At 32.2% G+C, this 18856-nt stretch overlaps 1 protein-coding gene across 1 annotated transcript in view; it reads right to left on the bottom strand.

Moving 5' to 3' along the window:
- The window catches only part of LOC139520427 (spermine oxidase-like), a 44933-nt gene that overhangs the window by 21707 nt on the left and 4370 nt on the right, over positions 1–18856 (bottom strand). The window contains exons 2-4 of the mRNA XM_071313026.1: positions 18636–18825; positions 13008–13922; positions 7846–7975 (exon numbers count right to left, since the gene is read on the bottom strand). Of these exons, the coding sequence (XP_071169127.1) occupies positions 7846–7975; positions 13008–13922; positions 18636–18786 (1196 nt within the window). The 5' untranslated portion in view covers positions 18787–18825. The remainder of the gene's footprint in view (positions 1–7845; positions 7976–13007; positions 13923–18635; positions 18826–18856) is intronic.

Genomic DNA, 18856 nt, shown 5'->3' with positions numbered 1-18856 from the left:
TTCAATCAAATACAATTACATGTACAAATCTGTTCCTTTAATATATGGTTTTCTGTTCCTTTAATATATGGTTTTATAAATTATTCAATCCACCTTAATTTTACTACCTATACATGTATGGACTTGCAAAGTGCACCATAAAACAAATACAATTTTGTGAGCCATTTACTTCAAATGCATTTGAACAAGGAAAAATCAATATAGTATTCCATGATGCCAGTAAATATTTCATATCTTGATAACAGCTTTCATTCTGGATAATCTCTCTCATGTCCAGAGAGATATAAGATTTACATTATTTCTCCCTGTGCAAGGATTGAATAACCTCTGGTGAAAGTCATAATATTGAACAAATACATCACATCTGCTAAGACTAATGGGTTTGTACTCTTTGTTCCAAGGTCAATCTAATTCCATAAAGGGAACTTGTAACTTTAGTTAAGACTTGGAAACCTTACTATTTGGCACCGGAGCAGGGTATATTTATAATTTATATATTTTTTATTGACAACTACAGAACAAGTTTATGTGTATGTTACTCTTCTATTGCTAATATTTGTGTACATATTTACTTTAAATAGTAGACCATAAGCGCAATTAATTTAACCAGTCTTGCTTTAAGTTAAGAGGTCTTGGAAGACCTTCCAATAGATTATGATTGTCCAGGGGGGTAAGTGAAAAAACTATGTGAATTAAGTTTTTTATCCTACATTGAACTTTTGATGTCGTCCCTTATATCAGTTTATTCACTAGATATCTTTTTTTACCCAGTCTCCAACAATACATTTTCTTAAAATATTATCTATTTAATTTACATGATAACAATGGTTTGTATGTTGAAATTTCTAGAGATTGTGGAATTTTGCAATTTGTTAGTCACTTGGGTTCTTAGCATTGTGTATCAGTTTCAAAAAATATGAATGAAGCAAACCTAAGTTGAAATGAAATAGGAAGGATGGAATACAGGATAGACGGACTTAAGTCACACGGACGATCAAGGGTTATACTTAATGCCTATTTTATTTCAGTTAAGAACTTTTGTTTTCCTTTTCTTATTTCATGGCAATCTTTTTTTATTTTTGAGGAATGGTCAGTACCTAGCTTCCACATGAACTCCTCCCCTTTGGAAATGTAGGTCAATTTCTATAAATATAACAAGCTGATAAACATCTGCAACCTGAGGATTATCAACTTCAGATACATATCATTTTCATATTGATTCTACTTAAGATAATAGCAAATCATTTGTCAATTAATATGAATGGACTAATATTCAACAGCTTGTTTAGTACATGTAAACCTTTATAGGAAGTAAAGATTTGTTATCTGTTTTCCGATTAAATTCAATTTTCTCTCATAACCATAATTTCAGTCGCAAAGAATCCAAAAATTTAATGTGACTGATCTATTTCATTTTTTTATGAAACTAAAATTTCTACATGTCAATGTTTTTGCAAATAAGTATTTCATATACAAAACTTTCTATATTTGAAGATGTTTACAAAGGAGTAGGTCCAGTAAGGACCGATTTTGGCCTCAAATTTCAGGTTCATCCGACGAAAGATTTTGACCACTTTTTAAACACTTAAGTGTCTATTTTATTTGAATTAATTAGTTTATGTAAAAGATTTTCACAGATTTAGTCATTAAAAACGATCCGATTCAAGCTCAAATATGAAAAATCTACCTAATATGCCGAAAAATGTCACTTTTCAGATGGTTTTTGGTAAAAATGAAAGTGGCCGCATCCGTGTTCATCCTCAACCTTTATATATGTTATGTGTTATCATAAAATACAACTTACATTACAATATTAAGGATGAACACGAATGTGGCCACTTTCGTTTTACACGAAAACCGTCTAAAATTTAACTAAAATGCTAGAATTATGAGGATTTCAGTAATTTAGCATGACTTAATGGTGCTAGTACCGGATATATGTGCATTGTATTGTCAAAAACAGCCCATATGTATGTAGCAGAAGCATTCTACTGTCCAATAAATAACTAAAGGTTTACATTTTTACAATTTTGTAAAACTGCTATATTTTGGGGCCAAAAAGGGGTCTTACTGAACCTACTCCTTTGGTTGAATTAATTATATTTAAACAACAAAAACTGCAGAATAATCTGAATATTAAATTAAGGAGAAATGGTTATCATGATTGCTTATGAGAAAAGTATCCAGTAGAGACCAAAGACTATGAGATGATCATCTATTATTTATAGAATAACTTATCCAAGATTCAAAAAGAGAAAAAAATTTCATCATGTGACCAAACACATTAATTAAAGAATTTGCATAGTCCTTGAGTTAATTATTAGTTTTGTTTGGTCATAATTTAAAATTGAATACTTTTCTATATTTGAATTCTTGGATAAGTTATTCTTTTTATCATATATTGACCATTGACTTTTTAATGGAAATAAAGTTAAAATCAAATGTATGTATGTCACATAATGGAGCTATGGTTATAGGTACAAGACAAAGACTGAAAATTTATAAATATTGATTTATGGTTATTATTGTATTATGAAATCAAATATTCTCCCATTACTAGATTACTGTTGTATTGTTTAGAGTGGTGGTACTAAATAAATTGCAGAAAAGGTCAGCAAGACTTAATATTCTAAATTATCATCCATAAAAGGCACCAGCAAGACAAAATGTGCAATAATTCTAGAGTGCACACACTGAAATGTTTTACTGATCATATGTTGAATGTCTTTAAGATATTTAGGCATCCCATAAAGCAAAAAAGTTAACTCTACAATATTTTTTTTAATTTAGGTTTTATATGAAATATAGTGGAAAATTGCAAATGAACAACTCATACCACATCTTCCTATATCTATCTATTAATGATAAATTGTTTGTTGGTGTTTTATCTCCACTTTTGGGTTATTTTGTGGAGGCCATTTTTTTTTTTGGTGGAGGAAGCCGGAGTGCCCAGAGAAAACCACTGACCTTCGGTAGGGAAACTCACTGAAAACCCTAGTCAATTAAGATTGGAGTTGAGTGCACCCACACGAGCGGGGTTTAAACTCAAAACCTCAAGTGTTATCTGATAGTAACTACTTAGACCACTCTGCCACCGAGGCCCCAATAAACTAATGACCAAGCACTGTGTCTTATTTTTGTGATTTTACTTTTTTCTTAACATTTGATTCTATACCAAACTACAATTCCAGCATCTCCTACCATCAAATGTGGACTTTTTGGCACATTCAGTTAGTTTGAATAGGACAGGTAATTTTCACTACTTCTAAAGTAAACAAAGATAAGCTTTACCACTAATATTTATGCACAATATACCTACATTCCCTGAAGCAGTACATGTAAATACATAATCGATTATATTGGCAAATATTATACATTTCTTCTCAAGATATCATGTTGATTCAAGATTTTCTAAATTCAGACTGATTAATTGGTTTAAACTCTGAAAGCTGTAAAAAACCTGTAACTAATTAGAAATTATCAGATATGTATTCCATTTAAATGACAGTTTTTGTGCTATGGCATAATTACTATCATATCCCATGGCCATTTACATACATTAATTTAGTTTATAAATGAACAGTAACTAAAAGCCAGAATAAAATGTTGTATACAAAATTGAAAGCAGTCATTGTTGATTTGTAAGTTGATTTATAATCTAAGGATATGGACCCCTTTTTTGCAACCCTGTTTTGCAATTCCCAAAAAACATATATCCATGCAGTCACATGTATGAATTTTATTTGCATATCCATTTCTTGATGTTATTACTACTTTTACAGTAAAAGAACTCATTGTGGGTCTTTTAAAACAACTATTTTCAAATGAAAGCTTAAATCTTATGCATGTACATATGAACAACTCTTAACACTTTAGTTTAACTGGCAAATAACTTAAAGCTTAATGTCTCATAAATATATCATATTTACGCTATTTTTAGCAAATAAAACAAATTCACCAGACTTTAATTTATTATGAAACTGATGACATTTAAAAAAAGTTTATTTTTTTACGGTAGTTGGTCACAAAAAAACTTCAGGGAAATTCTTAACATGAAACTTTTTGATAGCTTATAAAAAGTGTTGTGAGCCTGAAGGTATAGGTCACTGTCATGAATAAATATTTTCCAGCTATTGCTGCCAGGAAATCTGTCTAGATGTTATATATCTAAAAGGCAAATAAACATGTTACATTCTATTTAAATATTTTCAAGGTCTTCAAAAATGTAAAATTAAATAACACATTCTTTTTAAATGATAATTGTTTGCTTGACAATAAAATGAGATATATTTAAAGTCTAACAATTCAAAGTCGGACATCATGCACTGTATGCAAAGTGCATTGAACATTGCACAACCATAATCAAAATACACCTTTTTTTCTTAAAATTCACAGCACTTTTAATACTGTCCTTATGGTCAAACACTTGCATTACATATAAATTTGTAATAAACTTGTACAGCAAAAGGTTTCACAATGGAAAAATTCAAAACTGGACATCAGATTTCAACTTCAATTTTTTTTTTAGCTAATTCCAAAAGATTCCAAAAGGTACCTCTATCCTTTCTCATTGAAAACCATATTGATTATTCCAGCACATGTAGGCAACAGATCTGATATATGTAAATACTAAATATATAAAGCTCAGACTTATACTGTGCTGCTAATAGTCACTTAACGTATTGTTAAATTACGACAAAAATATGTACGCTACAACTACAGTATGTGACCTTGAAGATCTCTAGTAAAAATATGCATTTATAGCCTTCGGTACATACCAAACCTTCAATTTGATGTGGTGCATTATTTGTCATTATGCCTTGAGAATGATACTCAATAAAAAACATTTTAACCAGTACATGCTACCCAGATTATACAAATTTATATGTGTGCTTCAAGCTGCAATTGGCAAATGTCTAGAAGGCCTTCCCCAGTTCTTAAGATGGGGACATTAGAAGCCACTTACAAAATGTAAATGTAACATTAGTTGTCACGAACTACGAGACATAACAAGTCTTCTGTCTCTTATCTAGATTGCCTTTATACATAGAAATATGCTCCCAGAGAAGTTAAATGTATGAAATATCTACGATTAAATATGTATGAACTGAGATGTATGTAAAGTATGCCTAAATGACCATGCAATAAGACATCTAATTCAAAAGGTCATTATACAATATTCAACAATAGACAAGTGGATAACATTAGTCCAGATGGGTCAGATTTTAAATGCTTTAGGTCCAGACATATAATGTTAGTCCATATGAATTGCTCCAGGTTCAGACATTTAGATATTAACAAAGATAACCACCATAGAGTTTTCTAATTTAGAAAAGGCAAATTAATGTATAGTAAGGTCTTACTGGTTTGGGAATACCATTACTACATGTGTGTTTAACACGAAGGTTTAACAACCTTGACTACCCAAGAGGGTATTGCACTGTTTGTCCTGGCCCTGGCTTATAAGTCTTTTTTTTTGCTGTAATATATTATAATTTATCTTAACTATTCAAGCTTACAGTTTAAGTCAATTAGGTGGTAATGAATTTGACAGCTTATAATGCATTTAAAATGATGGATTATTGATCATTGAAAGCCAAATGAAGCTTATAATGACATAAATGTATTACGTTTTCAATCATTAAGATTAAACAAAACTGATGTATATTGAGACAGAGTTAGATCTAAATATATGTAGATTCTACCACGTCATCGAGTGTGATACGATATTTATCCACTCGAGACGGTTAAATTTTCAAATTTAAAACGCGAGGCTTGGCGGTCGCCTTTTTTCATGCCATCACAATAGGAAATTCAGAAGAAAGCAAAAAAATAAAACATCATAATCGTATTTTAACCAATGAAGAACTGAGAACAAACAAACCACAAGGTGATTAAAAATTATTATACAACGGGTGCAGAAAGGGATAAATTGACGAAGAATTAGAGAAATATATATATATGTATCTTCTATTTCATATATTATCAAAAAGTTACAATATTCATACAAATAGAAATGAAAAAGAATATGCACCTAAATTTTTATTTCTTGGCTGTATTAAGTAACTTTCCTATGACAAAAATATTATAATCAAATCTTATTATTCATTTCCAATTATTATGGACTAATTATGGAAAAATATAGATTTAGAGACATTTGTCCAATTGACAAACTTTTATTTTTAAATGACACATTTTGGTTCATTTCATAGTCTTACTTTACTTGCTTTGTTTGTTTATTGTTTATTGTTTATTGTTGTTTTGTTTTTAGATTTTCCCTATTGAAGTAAGATGTAAATTGTTTTAAACTGAGTGCTTTAAGTCATTGAGCGAAACGAGTGCATTACGATGACTTTGACAAACCGACAGAATTTTAATAATGTGCGGTTTCATATGCACTCTATCAAATATACTTAATATCTTATTTATATTATAATACTTCTTTGTAAAGGTATTTACATGTATTTATCATTCACTAAGGCAAACAAGTCCACAGTTTATATTTTAATTAAACTTTGACTATATATCTGTAAAACATTTAAACACAACCATGTATGCTTGTCTAAGGACATACATAATGCTTTTGGGTATATACATTCTCTCATCAACACTTGAAGAAAAGATGAATCATACAAATTCTAAAACCTGATCTGATTAAAATATACATGAATCACAAATCAATTACCCAATAATCATCAGTTCCTAGTGATTCACTTGTTTAATCTTGTGTCATCTAATCTTTATTTTTTGCAATTGAAAATGAAAAAAAATCTTTACACATATATTTCAACAATCAATACTAAGACCTGAGTAAAATCTTAAATATGTGAATATTTGAGAAACTTGATTCAGGGATATGAATCTCATTCAAGCTTGTCTACTGATCGGCTGATTTTTAAGGCTTGTACAGGAAATACCTTTTGTAACTGTTAAATATCTCATTACAACATCAAAAGTCTGAGTATTTTTACCTGTCTACAGGTTTAACACTTGTTACAGGTTATTCAATGTTACTAAAATTCATTGAAGGGGGTGTGGGAAAAGAGTGATAAAAAAAGATAGGTAGAAAAACCCAACACACTGTATTATCTCACCTTTTAACCATGAATAAAAGTATATGTTCCACGTCACGTACAACCCTAGTGACAGATAAAGGGAGGGATTGAAGAATTTAAAATTGATATCGAATATACAAATTTGGGGCCTTTAAGAGCTGACTATGCGGTATTGGTTTTATTCATTGTTATGAAGGACATATGGCGGCATTTTGTTGTTAACTAAGTCTATGGTAGCTGAGAGTTGTCTCATTTGCAATCATACCATTTATAAGTATACCTGAAATACATAAATAGAAGAACCAATGGGAAATGACTAAAAAGTTTCTATCTAGGTGCCAAGTCGGCCCAATTATGAAAGATTACAACAAGTCTAGATCATGTAGATGATGTCAAAACTCAGGGGTGGATACAACCATTTTCATAAGGGGGTTCTCAACCCAGCATAAGGGAGGGGGGTTCAAACCATGTGTCACCATTCAAAATTGATCGCCAAAAAAAATCCAACCTCTGGAACCCACAACCTGTACATGTTCCGCCACTTAAATTAAAGAAATCAAAAATTATGACCATCCTTATGATAATGTATAGTCAATACAATCTCTGGTTGAGGGAGTATTTGTCTGTCAATCAAATGACATGTCAATCAGTGCTTCAATCAATAACTTGAATAAACATATAATATGCATGATTAAAAAAAAACAGGGGTCACAGTAATATAGGATCATGTAAATGTTTGTAAAGTGCAAGTTAACATAAATAATTGTTTGAAACATATTGCTACATGTACCTGATGACTTTTCTTGGCTGTGGAATGTCTTTTTTACTAAGGAATTTTTTCAGAGCCTCCACAATGTCTTGTCCTATCTGCTCTTCCGTCAATGACTCCATATACAGTGCTTCTTTACCACTTAACCATCCTAAAAAAATATATCAGTTCCTGAAACATGTATAAATATAAAGAGATAACAGATTAATTGATGTCTGAGATGGCCTCAAAAATTTAAATTTGAACAGGCCAGGTCATAAGTTATACTGACTTACAACCATTTTTCTTTATAAGACTTTTTGTGAAATGAGTGCACGTGGTAGGCTTTTTTTTAATACTACATTTTGTACCTGTATACATGTACATATATGTATTATATATACACAAAAGTTAATTCAGTTACATATATCACTCCATGGAGAGAATTTTTAGTGATTGTAGGTGATTAACTCTGTAATATTGCTCTGCATTATGCATATATTGCTAAAGTATTAGACTGATGTATGCCTAATCTTAAACACAGGGTCATATACATTGTAAGTGTTATAACCTTGAATCCCCAGCCATCACTCTGTTAGTTACACAACGAATCACTCATACAAGAGTGTTTTTAAATGTACATGTTACCTTAAATAACCTTGCATTTAAATTTTAAATGAACCTACATGTACATGTTTTATTATTATATACATGTATGATGTATTATACTGCTACCAGTGATTTAATAATTAAAAGGAGATTATTAACGCTTGCTGCATGAAAAAATATGACCACAAAATCAAACCTAAGCTTGGAAGCATTATCGATATATCCTGGATGTTTTAGTTTGGAATATTTATCAATCAGTGATTTTTTAACAAAATAAAACATGTTAGGCAAATATGACTGCTGCATAACCTTGCTCATTATCTCCTTTTATTTATACATTGTCATGATTGTAGTTATTCATAAACATGCATTTCTTCAAATAAAACCAAAAAGCACAAAACATACTTTTTAAATAGCAAAAAGATAAGATATAAATTTGAACATGTACTGCATGTAGTGATGGTGTACCCAAATGTATATTTACAGTTTACCATGATGTCTGAGGAAGATGATAATTTACAAAATGTACATGCACAAGATCAAACAGAAACATGCATGTACTGGTGAACAACTGCTGAAAATAAAACTTGTTTTAAAACCATTAAATATATACTTTGTATTTAATTAAAAGCAGATGAATGCATCTATTAAGTATAAGTGTAAGTGCATGTGTACTTTCAAATCTGTCTCCCATCACCATGATCACCTGCCAGATGTTAGTTAGCATATTTGAAAACAATATGTGTTGCCGGACAATAAGACTGTCACTGTATGGAATTTTTTAGTCTGTATTATGATTATGGTGACCATATTGCTTATAGTTAGTTATAGTAAATGTACCTGAGAAACAGACTCCCATACAAAAAACTTAACATGTACATTAACCATTGAAGAACGTTGAAAATGAGGTCAATTTCAAGACGGACAGTCCCAAGTCAGGAGCCTGTAATTTAATGGTTGTCGTTTATTTATGTGTTTGTTTTCATATTTGTTTTTCATTCATTTTTTGTACATAAATTAGGCTGTTAGTTTTCTCGTTTGAATTGTTTACATTGTCATTTCAGGGCCTTTCATGGTTGACTATGCGGTATGGGCTTTGTTCCTTGTTGAAGGCCGTACAGTGACCTATAGTTGTTAATGTCTGTGTCATTTTGGTGACGGTGTCTTGTGGAAAGTTGTCTCATTGGCAATCATACCACATCTTTTTTATATATACACCTTACAATCAATAGAATAAATATCATACACAAGTATTGATATCTAAAGTTACTTAGAGAACAGAAAATAATATTGAGACATATGGACAAGGCCAAGGGTTACACTTAATGCCCCCTTCGCAGCAGCAGGGTCATAAAAAATTTTTTTTTTTTAATTGCTGAATACATGTACTAGTTGTGTAATGTTTATTAATTCACACCTTCTTTTGCCTAAGCAGAACTTGTAGATGCACATAGGTATAGATTTTCATAACAGACAAGAGATACACAACAGCAATCCCAATATCATATATATATCTAGATCTGCTGGCAAATTTGCCATGAACTAGATGTAACAATGTTGGATGTCAAATGCATAAATTTTGTTTTCAAGGTACATGTATGACTGGAGTGACATCACGACCGTGAAATGAAACATGCATACATAGTTCTTTTGACACAACAAAAGTTGTAAACATTCAGCCATTCAAAATTGAAAATTTCAATTCAAATCAAACACATTCACATGACATTAGAAATGACAAAAGAATTATTAGGAAAAAGAAGTCAAATTTACAAACGACATAAACCATGACCAGTACAGTATATTAGATTTATAACATAAATTGTAATAAGATGTATGTGGCCATGCTTATAGCTACAATCAAACTTAGCTTCCAAAACTCTCTTCAGTGTCTCAAGATGAAGTTAATTAAAAAATCGTACTAAGTGGAAAAATACTTGTTGTAAATTGGGAATAGAAAAATCATTAACTGCATTTGGGCAAGACAGAAAACAACTTGCTCTTCACAAAATGATCAACATCACCCAAGGTTAGGATAGTGCAAAAAGTTTATTGACCGCTGCAATTGAAAGAAGGCAAATGCTACACTGAATCTTCATTATAATCGATACAGAAGACATGAATTAACCTATTGACTGAAAACTGACCGGCCAATGAACTCTTTACCTTTTGTAATTCTACAGACTGGGGATGCCCTTAAAATTGAAAAGTCATTTATACATGTAATGATCTATGCACACACACACAATTGTAAAGTAAAAATGCAAATTTAAGATTCTCAAACAATCAATTCATAATACTTCAACAATATCAATTTCACAAAATATGGATAAGCTAAGATTTAAGACTTCAGCTACTGTAAGAGAAACATTCACATTGAAGGTAGATTAACTTACTGAGTGAGAGTATATATATAAGTTTTATCGATACTACACTGCACAGTTTTCATGATGTCAAACAAGGACAAATCACAGGTTACTGTCCTCAGAGACAAATATGTTTTCTTTCCACATGTATATATATATTACTTTACATTTCTAACCATCCCTTCACCTTAAAAGTTAATCGTTTTCACTGCATGCTGTCTGAGAGGATCAACATAATCTGTTGAGTCATTGCTTTACATATTTTCTGCAATCAACCTTTCCTTTTTATTTCTCTCTTTTATATATAATTTGAAAGCTAGCTTTGAAATTGTCAGAGACCTGGCCGAGATGGGCTTGTCCTTTGTAATTATTGATGGATGTATACAATGAATGAAACGAATATATACATGATACATTGTATATATTAAAGTACCAGTTGAACCTGGACAGTAATAAATCATTCTAAATTCAATACAAGGGTGAAGAACAGTACTGGCATGCTAGATCTACCATAATGTACACTTGCAAAAGTAACATGTAACAGAAAAACACATACATGTACATCATTTAGTGCTGTACATGTACATGTACATTTACATAGAAAAAGCTGATCAGATCATTTTCTCATCATATTACTAACTTCGGAAACAAACTTTTCTCTTCAAAATAGGATCACATATATATATTTTCAAAGTTAAGAACAAGAAGAAAAACAGGCATTGGGGTTTTTTTTTTTTGCCTTTTTTTCTTTATACTGCTTTGAACAGTTTACCCTTAATAAATGCGTGTTAATTATCTACAAAAAATAGGGCTAGTTGGGTTGGTTGTAACACAAATGTATATCATGATATTGTAAGTTGTTATATACTGCAGCTGTGCTATTTGAGCAGTCAAATTGCATTGACCGTATATATTCATATGTGATATACAGTCACTGACTACATTTATATCACCTTGTTTATGACGTTGACAATGTGTTTCCAAAGAGTTTTATTTATGACGTCAATAAAACATACAGGTTCGCGGCAATTTTACGTTGTCCGCTCACAATTAAAGAATGACGTTTTTTTACCCTAAATACTTCATTTTGAACAGTTATAAGAGTTGCAGTATATAAAGAATAACCATACATTGTCTCGAAATATCAATCTGTTATTTGTACTCGACTCACAGCCTCGCTTTCTACCTGTTTCTAAGCCTTGTACAAATAACATTGATATTTCGAGACAATGTATGGTTATTCTATATATATTCCCCTGATCACCAACTTACATTTGTATCTCTTTAAAATAGCTATGTATAGGTCACTTGAGGGCCCAGAATTCTTCAACATGTTCAAGCTAGGTGGGTAGAATCACAAGTTTTTTTTGTGTATACCTACATGTAAATGTATTCATATATACTATGTACATGTACAAATACATTTGTAGCACCTGGTAACTATTGATTTTGTTCTGTAACAAATGTACCATGGTAACAAATAAATAATAATCATGATAATAATAGAACTTAATAAATATTATCTGAAAAAGAAATATTTACACAAAGCTCTCCACAAAGAAAAAGCGTTCAATACATTTCTCTTTCTCAGATACATGTATGCATGTGGATGAACACGAAAAGTTAATATAACTGGTCAAAACAAACTGATGTTGGCCTCCTAATTTTACATTGTCTATATACATTGTATGTTCATGTTCATTAAGACTTCATTACATGTACAAAATGTAGTACTACAATAAAGTATGCAAGTACAAAAATGTAATTTTTAACCGAGGTGTTGTTATATTACATGTATTGGATATCCTGCATTTATCTTGCTTTCATCATAAATTTGCTGCAAGATCCTTCTCCTAAAGTATCAAAAATCAAACTTTTGTATCAACCTTAATATCTTGGTGTAAATTATATTAGATACAGCCAATCGGGATAACATGTACAGCCCTCATTGATACATCTAATAATTCCAAAAGTGTATTTTATACATATATATATATAATATCATGTATATATTATGAACTGATGAAGCAACAACAGTGATACTTACATATTGATATTTTTTAACCAGTTTTGAAAAAGATTTGTCCATGGCACTTGGACTCTATGTACTATACATGTATAGTGAGAACCCTGTAAACTTCAAAAATTTCATTACTCAATCGTTGATACAATCTAAGCAAAAAAAGACAGTCCAGATAGCACCAATGCCACTTTAACAATTATACTCACCAACTAAAACATTGTCATGTACCACTTCAAAGGAGTATATTTTACGATACCACGTGTGTCGCAGATCATTCATTTCAATGAGATCATTGTCCCACACAAGTTCTACACGGAACAATTCTGGCTCTGTCACTGGTTCATCAAACTGAATAATAACTTTGTCTACAATGCCAAATCCAACTGCATCTATTGCATCTAATTTCATTTTAGGCAATGGTGGGTTAAACATCCTATCACATGCAGCTTTTAAAACACCTAGTGAAACAGTACATATTACGTGATTTGCATAGAATTTTTCACCGTTTTCACATTCAACACAACATTCATAAACATTTTTTTCTGGATCAGGAAATTGTCTATTCCATCGTATACATTTGACTGGATGATTGAGTAAAATATTTTCCTTTGGGATACTACTTTTTAGGATTTCTAAAACTGCAGTAAAACCGGGTGGGATTGTATAATGAACACCTGGTAGTTCTTCGTAACTTCCAAACTCACTCAAAGAAACCTCTGACAATGAATCACAGCCAGATATACAACACTCTAGCCTTTTTCGCTGATCAAACAACAATTCTCTAATATGACGGTCACCATTTGTATATCGTTCCAAAGTGTCTTCATATTCACGTTCCAGAAATGCCCCAACACTATCATTTTCTTCCATTGTGGGCATACCATTTTGATAAAAATCCTCTGCTTGCATAATTAGTTGCCCATAGTTCAAATTTACTTGATTGACTATTTTTTCAGTTACTTCCTCTCCATTTTCCATTATAAAGGATGTTTTATTACGAAGACCTTTATTGCCATGTCTCAATTCTAGCAAATTATTGTCATCAGCAATTTTAAAAATTGGGTTTCTTTCTATGCCATGTATCCAATTGGCCCCCATTTCTGCTTTATGGCCTTCGGCATCTGAAAAATATCATTTAAAAAAAATATTTATTATATTCTTAATTTCTTCAAAATCATTTCTACTTGTAGTGGGTCCCAGTTTCTTGGCTTTAATATACATGTACACGTACAGGATTTATATTTAGGTTTTAAACTTTATAAGTTCAGTTTTTAATGTGCCATTTTTAGAAAGTGTGTGAAAATAGTCATAATAATCATTCAACCAGATGAGAGGTTTTTACAAAAATGTACAATAAGTAACAGCTAGTTTAATAAAAAGGAGACTTAATCGATATACACTATGTAAGTATACATGTACAATAATACAATGAGTAAATAAACTGAGTTTAACAAGAATGGTCACTTTCAAAAACTTGTGTGCAAAAAAAAACATGCATGTTTATGAACATGACAACAGGATTTTATCTAAAGCAGTGACATGCAATTTTAGTTACCAAAGAAGATTTTGTATAGAATACAAGTACATACCCTGTGCATACCCTTTACCACATACATGTACCGGTAGTCAGCTCTAAAGCTTGTTACAATTAAGAAAATGTTTTATTTTTCTACCAGACTTTTTTGTCATGTTGGGGCCTTTTTATACATTCGACTATAGCTATGTATGTATAAAAGTATGGGTTTACTAATTTTTGTTACAAGGCTATGTTGACCTATAACTTTTTATATTCATTTCATTTGGACTCTTGTCAGATAGACATTGGCAATCAAACCACATGCATTTCCTTATTTATACATGTAACATTGAGTTGGTCACATTTTTTTAATGATAGGTACAATTTTCCATTGTACTAATAGATACTGCATTGTGCAAAGTAGTGACATCTCATCATGATGTCTTGTGGTATGCAACTGACATGTGTATGGTACAATGCATAGCTTGTACTAGTCTGTTTCTGGTTCAATAGGTTCAAAAACAATGATAAGACATAGGTTACCATGTACAAAAAAAATACCACATGAAACTTAAACTTATGTGGCACAAATCTTAGAGTTCTAGTACGGTGAAATTTCAAAGAGCATTTCAAACCATCAAATAATATTTAATTTTATTGACATTAGTCTTCACTTAGCCACAGGTCCGACCATCAGCCTTGATGTAAGTGGTTTGTAAAATAAATATCTAAATGTAGACAGTAAATCTTGGCTACAAGACTATAAAGAGTGTATAATGAAAACTGTTTTTCAAGTAACAGTGAACATTCAGATTGAATTTAAAACGTATATTTTTTTCATGTTTGTACCTTTAAGCATGCCATGTTACTGTTGCACATGTAAAAATATTTAAATACTTCAACTTGACCTAAAAAATGTCTAGTCTTCACCTACAATTATACTACAATGTGTATCATCCACATCTCATGTGCATGTACCTTAAACCCTTTGTGAATATCCAAATGCATACATTACAGCTTTCGGCTGTTGTCTGCTTTTTGGTCGGGTCTACTTTCCGCTATATAGATGTTTCTTTCACTAAATACTTTAAAATTTGGTGACTACATGAATGTTGAACACATCGATCTATCCCATTGAACTAGAGATAAAGGATACTACAGATACAGTAAAGTCGGCCTCATATCTTGACTTAGCTTTCATCTAGAATTTGACAATGAGGGTTGGTTCAAAACAAAACTTTACGACAAAAGAGATGATTTCAGCTTTCCAATTGTGAACTTTCCATTTCTAAGTAGCAACATTCCAGCAGCACCTGCATACGGGGTATATATCTCCCAATTGATACGATATTCCCATGCTTGCATTTCCTATCATGATTTTCTTGATAGAGGGTTGCTGCTCATACATGTAAGGAAGCTATTAAACCAAGAGTTCCAAATGGTAAAGTTGAAATCATCCCTTTGTAAATTTTACGGACACCATCACGAGTTGGTTGATCGTTATGGAATAACCATTTCACAAATGATATAGGATATGTTCCTAATGTCGTAACTACAATCCCCTTCCCTTTCATGAATGTGACCTACAGTGTACCAAATTAAAATTGAGAATGGAAATGGGGAATGTGTCAAAGAGACAACAACCCGCCCAAATAAAAAACAACAGCAGAGGATCACCAACAGGTCTTCAATGTAGCGAGAAATACCCACCCGGAGGCGTCCTTCAGCTGGCCCCTAAACAAATATATATACTAGTCCAGTGATAATGAACACCATACTAATTTCCAAATTGTACACATAGACTATTTACTGAATTTGTTATCACATAAGCAACACGACGAGTGCCACATGTAGAGTAGGATCTGCTTACCCTTCCGGAGCACCTGAGATCACCTCTAGTTTTTGGTGGGGTTCGTGTTGCTTATTCTTTAGATTTCTATGTTGTGTCATGTGTACTATTGTTTGTCTGTTTGTCTTTTTCATTTTTAGCCATGGCGTTGTCAGTTTATTTTCAATTTATGAGTTTGACTGTCCCTCTGGTATCTTTCGTCCCTCTTTTGTTGTCTCTTTGACATATTCCCAAATTCCATTTTCAATTTTATAACTATACAATCCAACGTTGGCTCGCCTAGGGTAGCACTGCTGCACAGAGCCCCAAAGCAGAGTACTGAACATTAAAAATGGTCTAGTATTATACTTATTGCTCTTCTGAGTACATGTTTGTTCCGATTGTTCACTGGTCATCTAGCTTGTACTGTATTGTTTGTACATGTCGATATAACTCCCTTGAGGGACCATAAATGGAATGAACATAGACTACATGAATAGTTTGTGTTGTATTTACTAAATTACTAAATCAACAGGTTTTTTTATGAATACACTGTAACAACCACGACCCCATACCTGCCAACTTTTCAAAATGCCCATGGGGGTTTTGAGTGCAAGATGGCTGTCATAGTCCTAAAAACCTTCAAGGGGGCCTGCAAATAAATTTTAATGTTGGTTTTTTGGCTTCTTTATACTTTTATAAGCCTAAAGTCATTGTAAAATTAATTGTTTTGCTTAAATTGTGGACAAAATTGCTCTTTCAAAATTTCAATTTGAGAGCCTTCATGCAGTACCACGATTTCCCAAGAAATACAAGAACCTTAATTATAATATCCCAAAAAAAACCTGATATATCCCGATATAAAGATTTTTTATGGTGTTACATGTACATGTATGCTACTTTTGAATGGTGTTATACTATTTTTAACAATATTAAAAAATATAAAGATATTACTCAATTTTACTCCATAAAAGTGCAATATCACTTCAAGAATTTGATTTGTACATGTATGTCTTGTATACAAAATTAAATACATGTATAACGTCCACCATATTGTTTTCACAAGGAGTTTGCATACAAGTTATACAAATGGATTCTCTTAAGATTGCATAGGCGGATCCAGGGGGGGGCCCTGGGGGGCCCGGGCCCCCCCTTTCGTGGGAAAAATTTGGTTGATTATATAGGGAATCATTGAAGCATGACTGGAGCGGGCCCCCTCTTAGGTCAGTCAGCGGGCCCCCCCTTAGGAAAATTTCTGGATCCGCCACTGGATTGCGTGTACTTTTATCAATTATGAATGTCTTAGTTAAACCTTATAATTGTATACTGTTACACTAATTTAACACTGTATAACACCATAAAAGAACCTTGTTATTGGGATGTATCCGTTTGTTTTGGGGATATTGCGTTGTTCTTGTATTTCTCGGGTAATCGTGGTACCCGCCTTCATGGGGGAAATCCCCCACAAATAGTGACAGTTGGCAGGTATGCAACCCCTGCATGGTATGACCAGTAAATCTTTTTGAAATTTAAAGAAACTGTAAGACAGACCAACTTTCAGATTGTACATGTAAGTCAATTTTTGTTATGAAAACAGAGTCAGTTACAGTTGTAGTTTATAAAGTATTGACTATTGAAGATTCACATGAGCTTAATAGCTATATCTATCAAATTTTGTAAAATGAAACAAGATTTTTGTATACCATAGGCGGATCCAGGGGGGGGCCTGGCTGGGCCCCCCCCTTTCATGGGAAAAATTTGGTTGATTATATAGGGAAACATTGAAGCATGACTGGAGCCCCCCCCCTTTTAGGTCAGTCAGCGGCCCCCCCCCCCCCCCCCCTGAAAAGTTCTGGATCCGCCACTGTATACTATCCACAAAAAGGCCCAATGTTCCAACCACAGAAAATATACATTGATAGTGGGTCTTCCAATGGATAGATACAAGTGCCTGTGCAACCTCTTTATTTCTAGAAATAATACCAAAATTGTACATGTTGTACAGAGAATGAATATAATTGACATAATTTGAAAAACTGCAAAATTTTTATAAAGTTGAGAAAGAGGTCCAAATACACATTTTGAACATGTGAAATGAAAAAACCATGTGTCCCTCAAACATTTTCTTGATAACAAATTATTTCCTTGTGAAGCAGTATTTCCCTGTAGTAAAACTGGTTCTATTTATATATAGAAATTTGATTGGTTTGTTGCCAGACGTTCTGTACATATGTCCTATTTTGACCTTCACACAATCATTCACAAAAATCTAAAAATGTGTCATCGAGTTCAGGCAATGTAATTTCATAAAATACAAAGACATGACCAATCGCCTAATAATAATGACAATTGAACACACTTTTATATTATTATATTGTATTTTTACTATGATACTGGGTTACTTTCTTTTTGCTAAGGTGACAATGTATTCAAACGAGAACTATCACGAAATGAAACCATGGCATACATTTTTACACTGGGATAACTTACCAAGATTGACGGTGTATATTCTACCGCCTGTTCTATTTGATGCTTCAAGTATAACGTAATCTTTGAATCCATTGTTAGCGAGATGGTCTCCTAAGGCTATCCCAGCGATCCCTCCACCGATGATCACAATTTTGGGCTTTGTTTCACCCATATCCTTCAAAACTCAACAGCTGACATACGTCACGTACTTCTAATAAAAAAATCACAATAGTTGAATTAAA

This window comes from Mytilus edulis, chromosome 4, assembly GCF_963676685.1.
Source record: "Mytilus edulis chromosome 4, xbMytEdul2.2, whole genome shotgun sequence".
Lineage (NCBI taxonomy): Eukaryota > Metazoa > Mollusca > Bivalvia > Mytilida > Mytilidae > Mytilus > Mytilus edulis.
The sequence above is the reverse complement of the archived record's forward strand: the minus strand, read 5'-3'. Positions and strand labels throughout refer to the sequence as shown.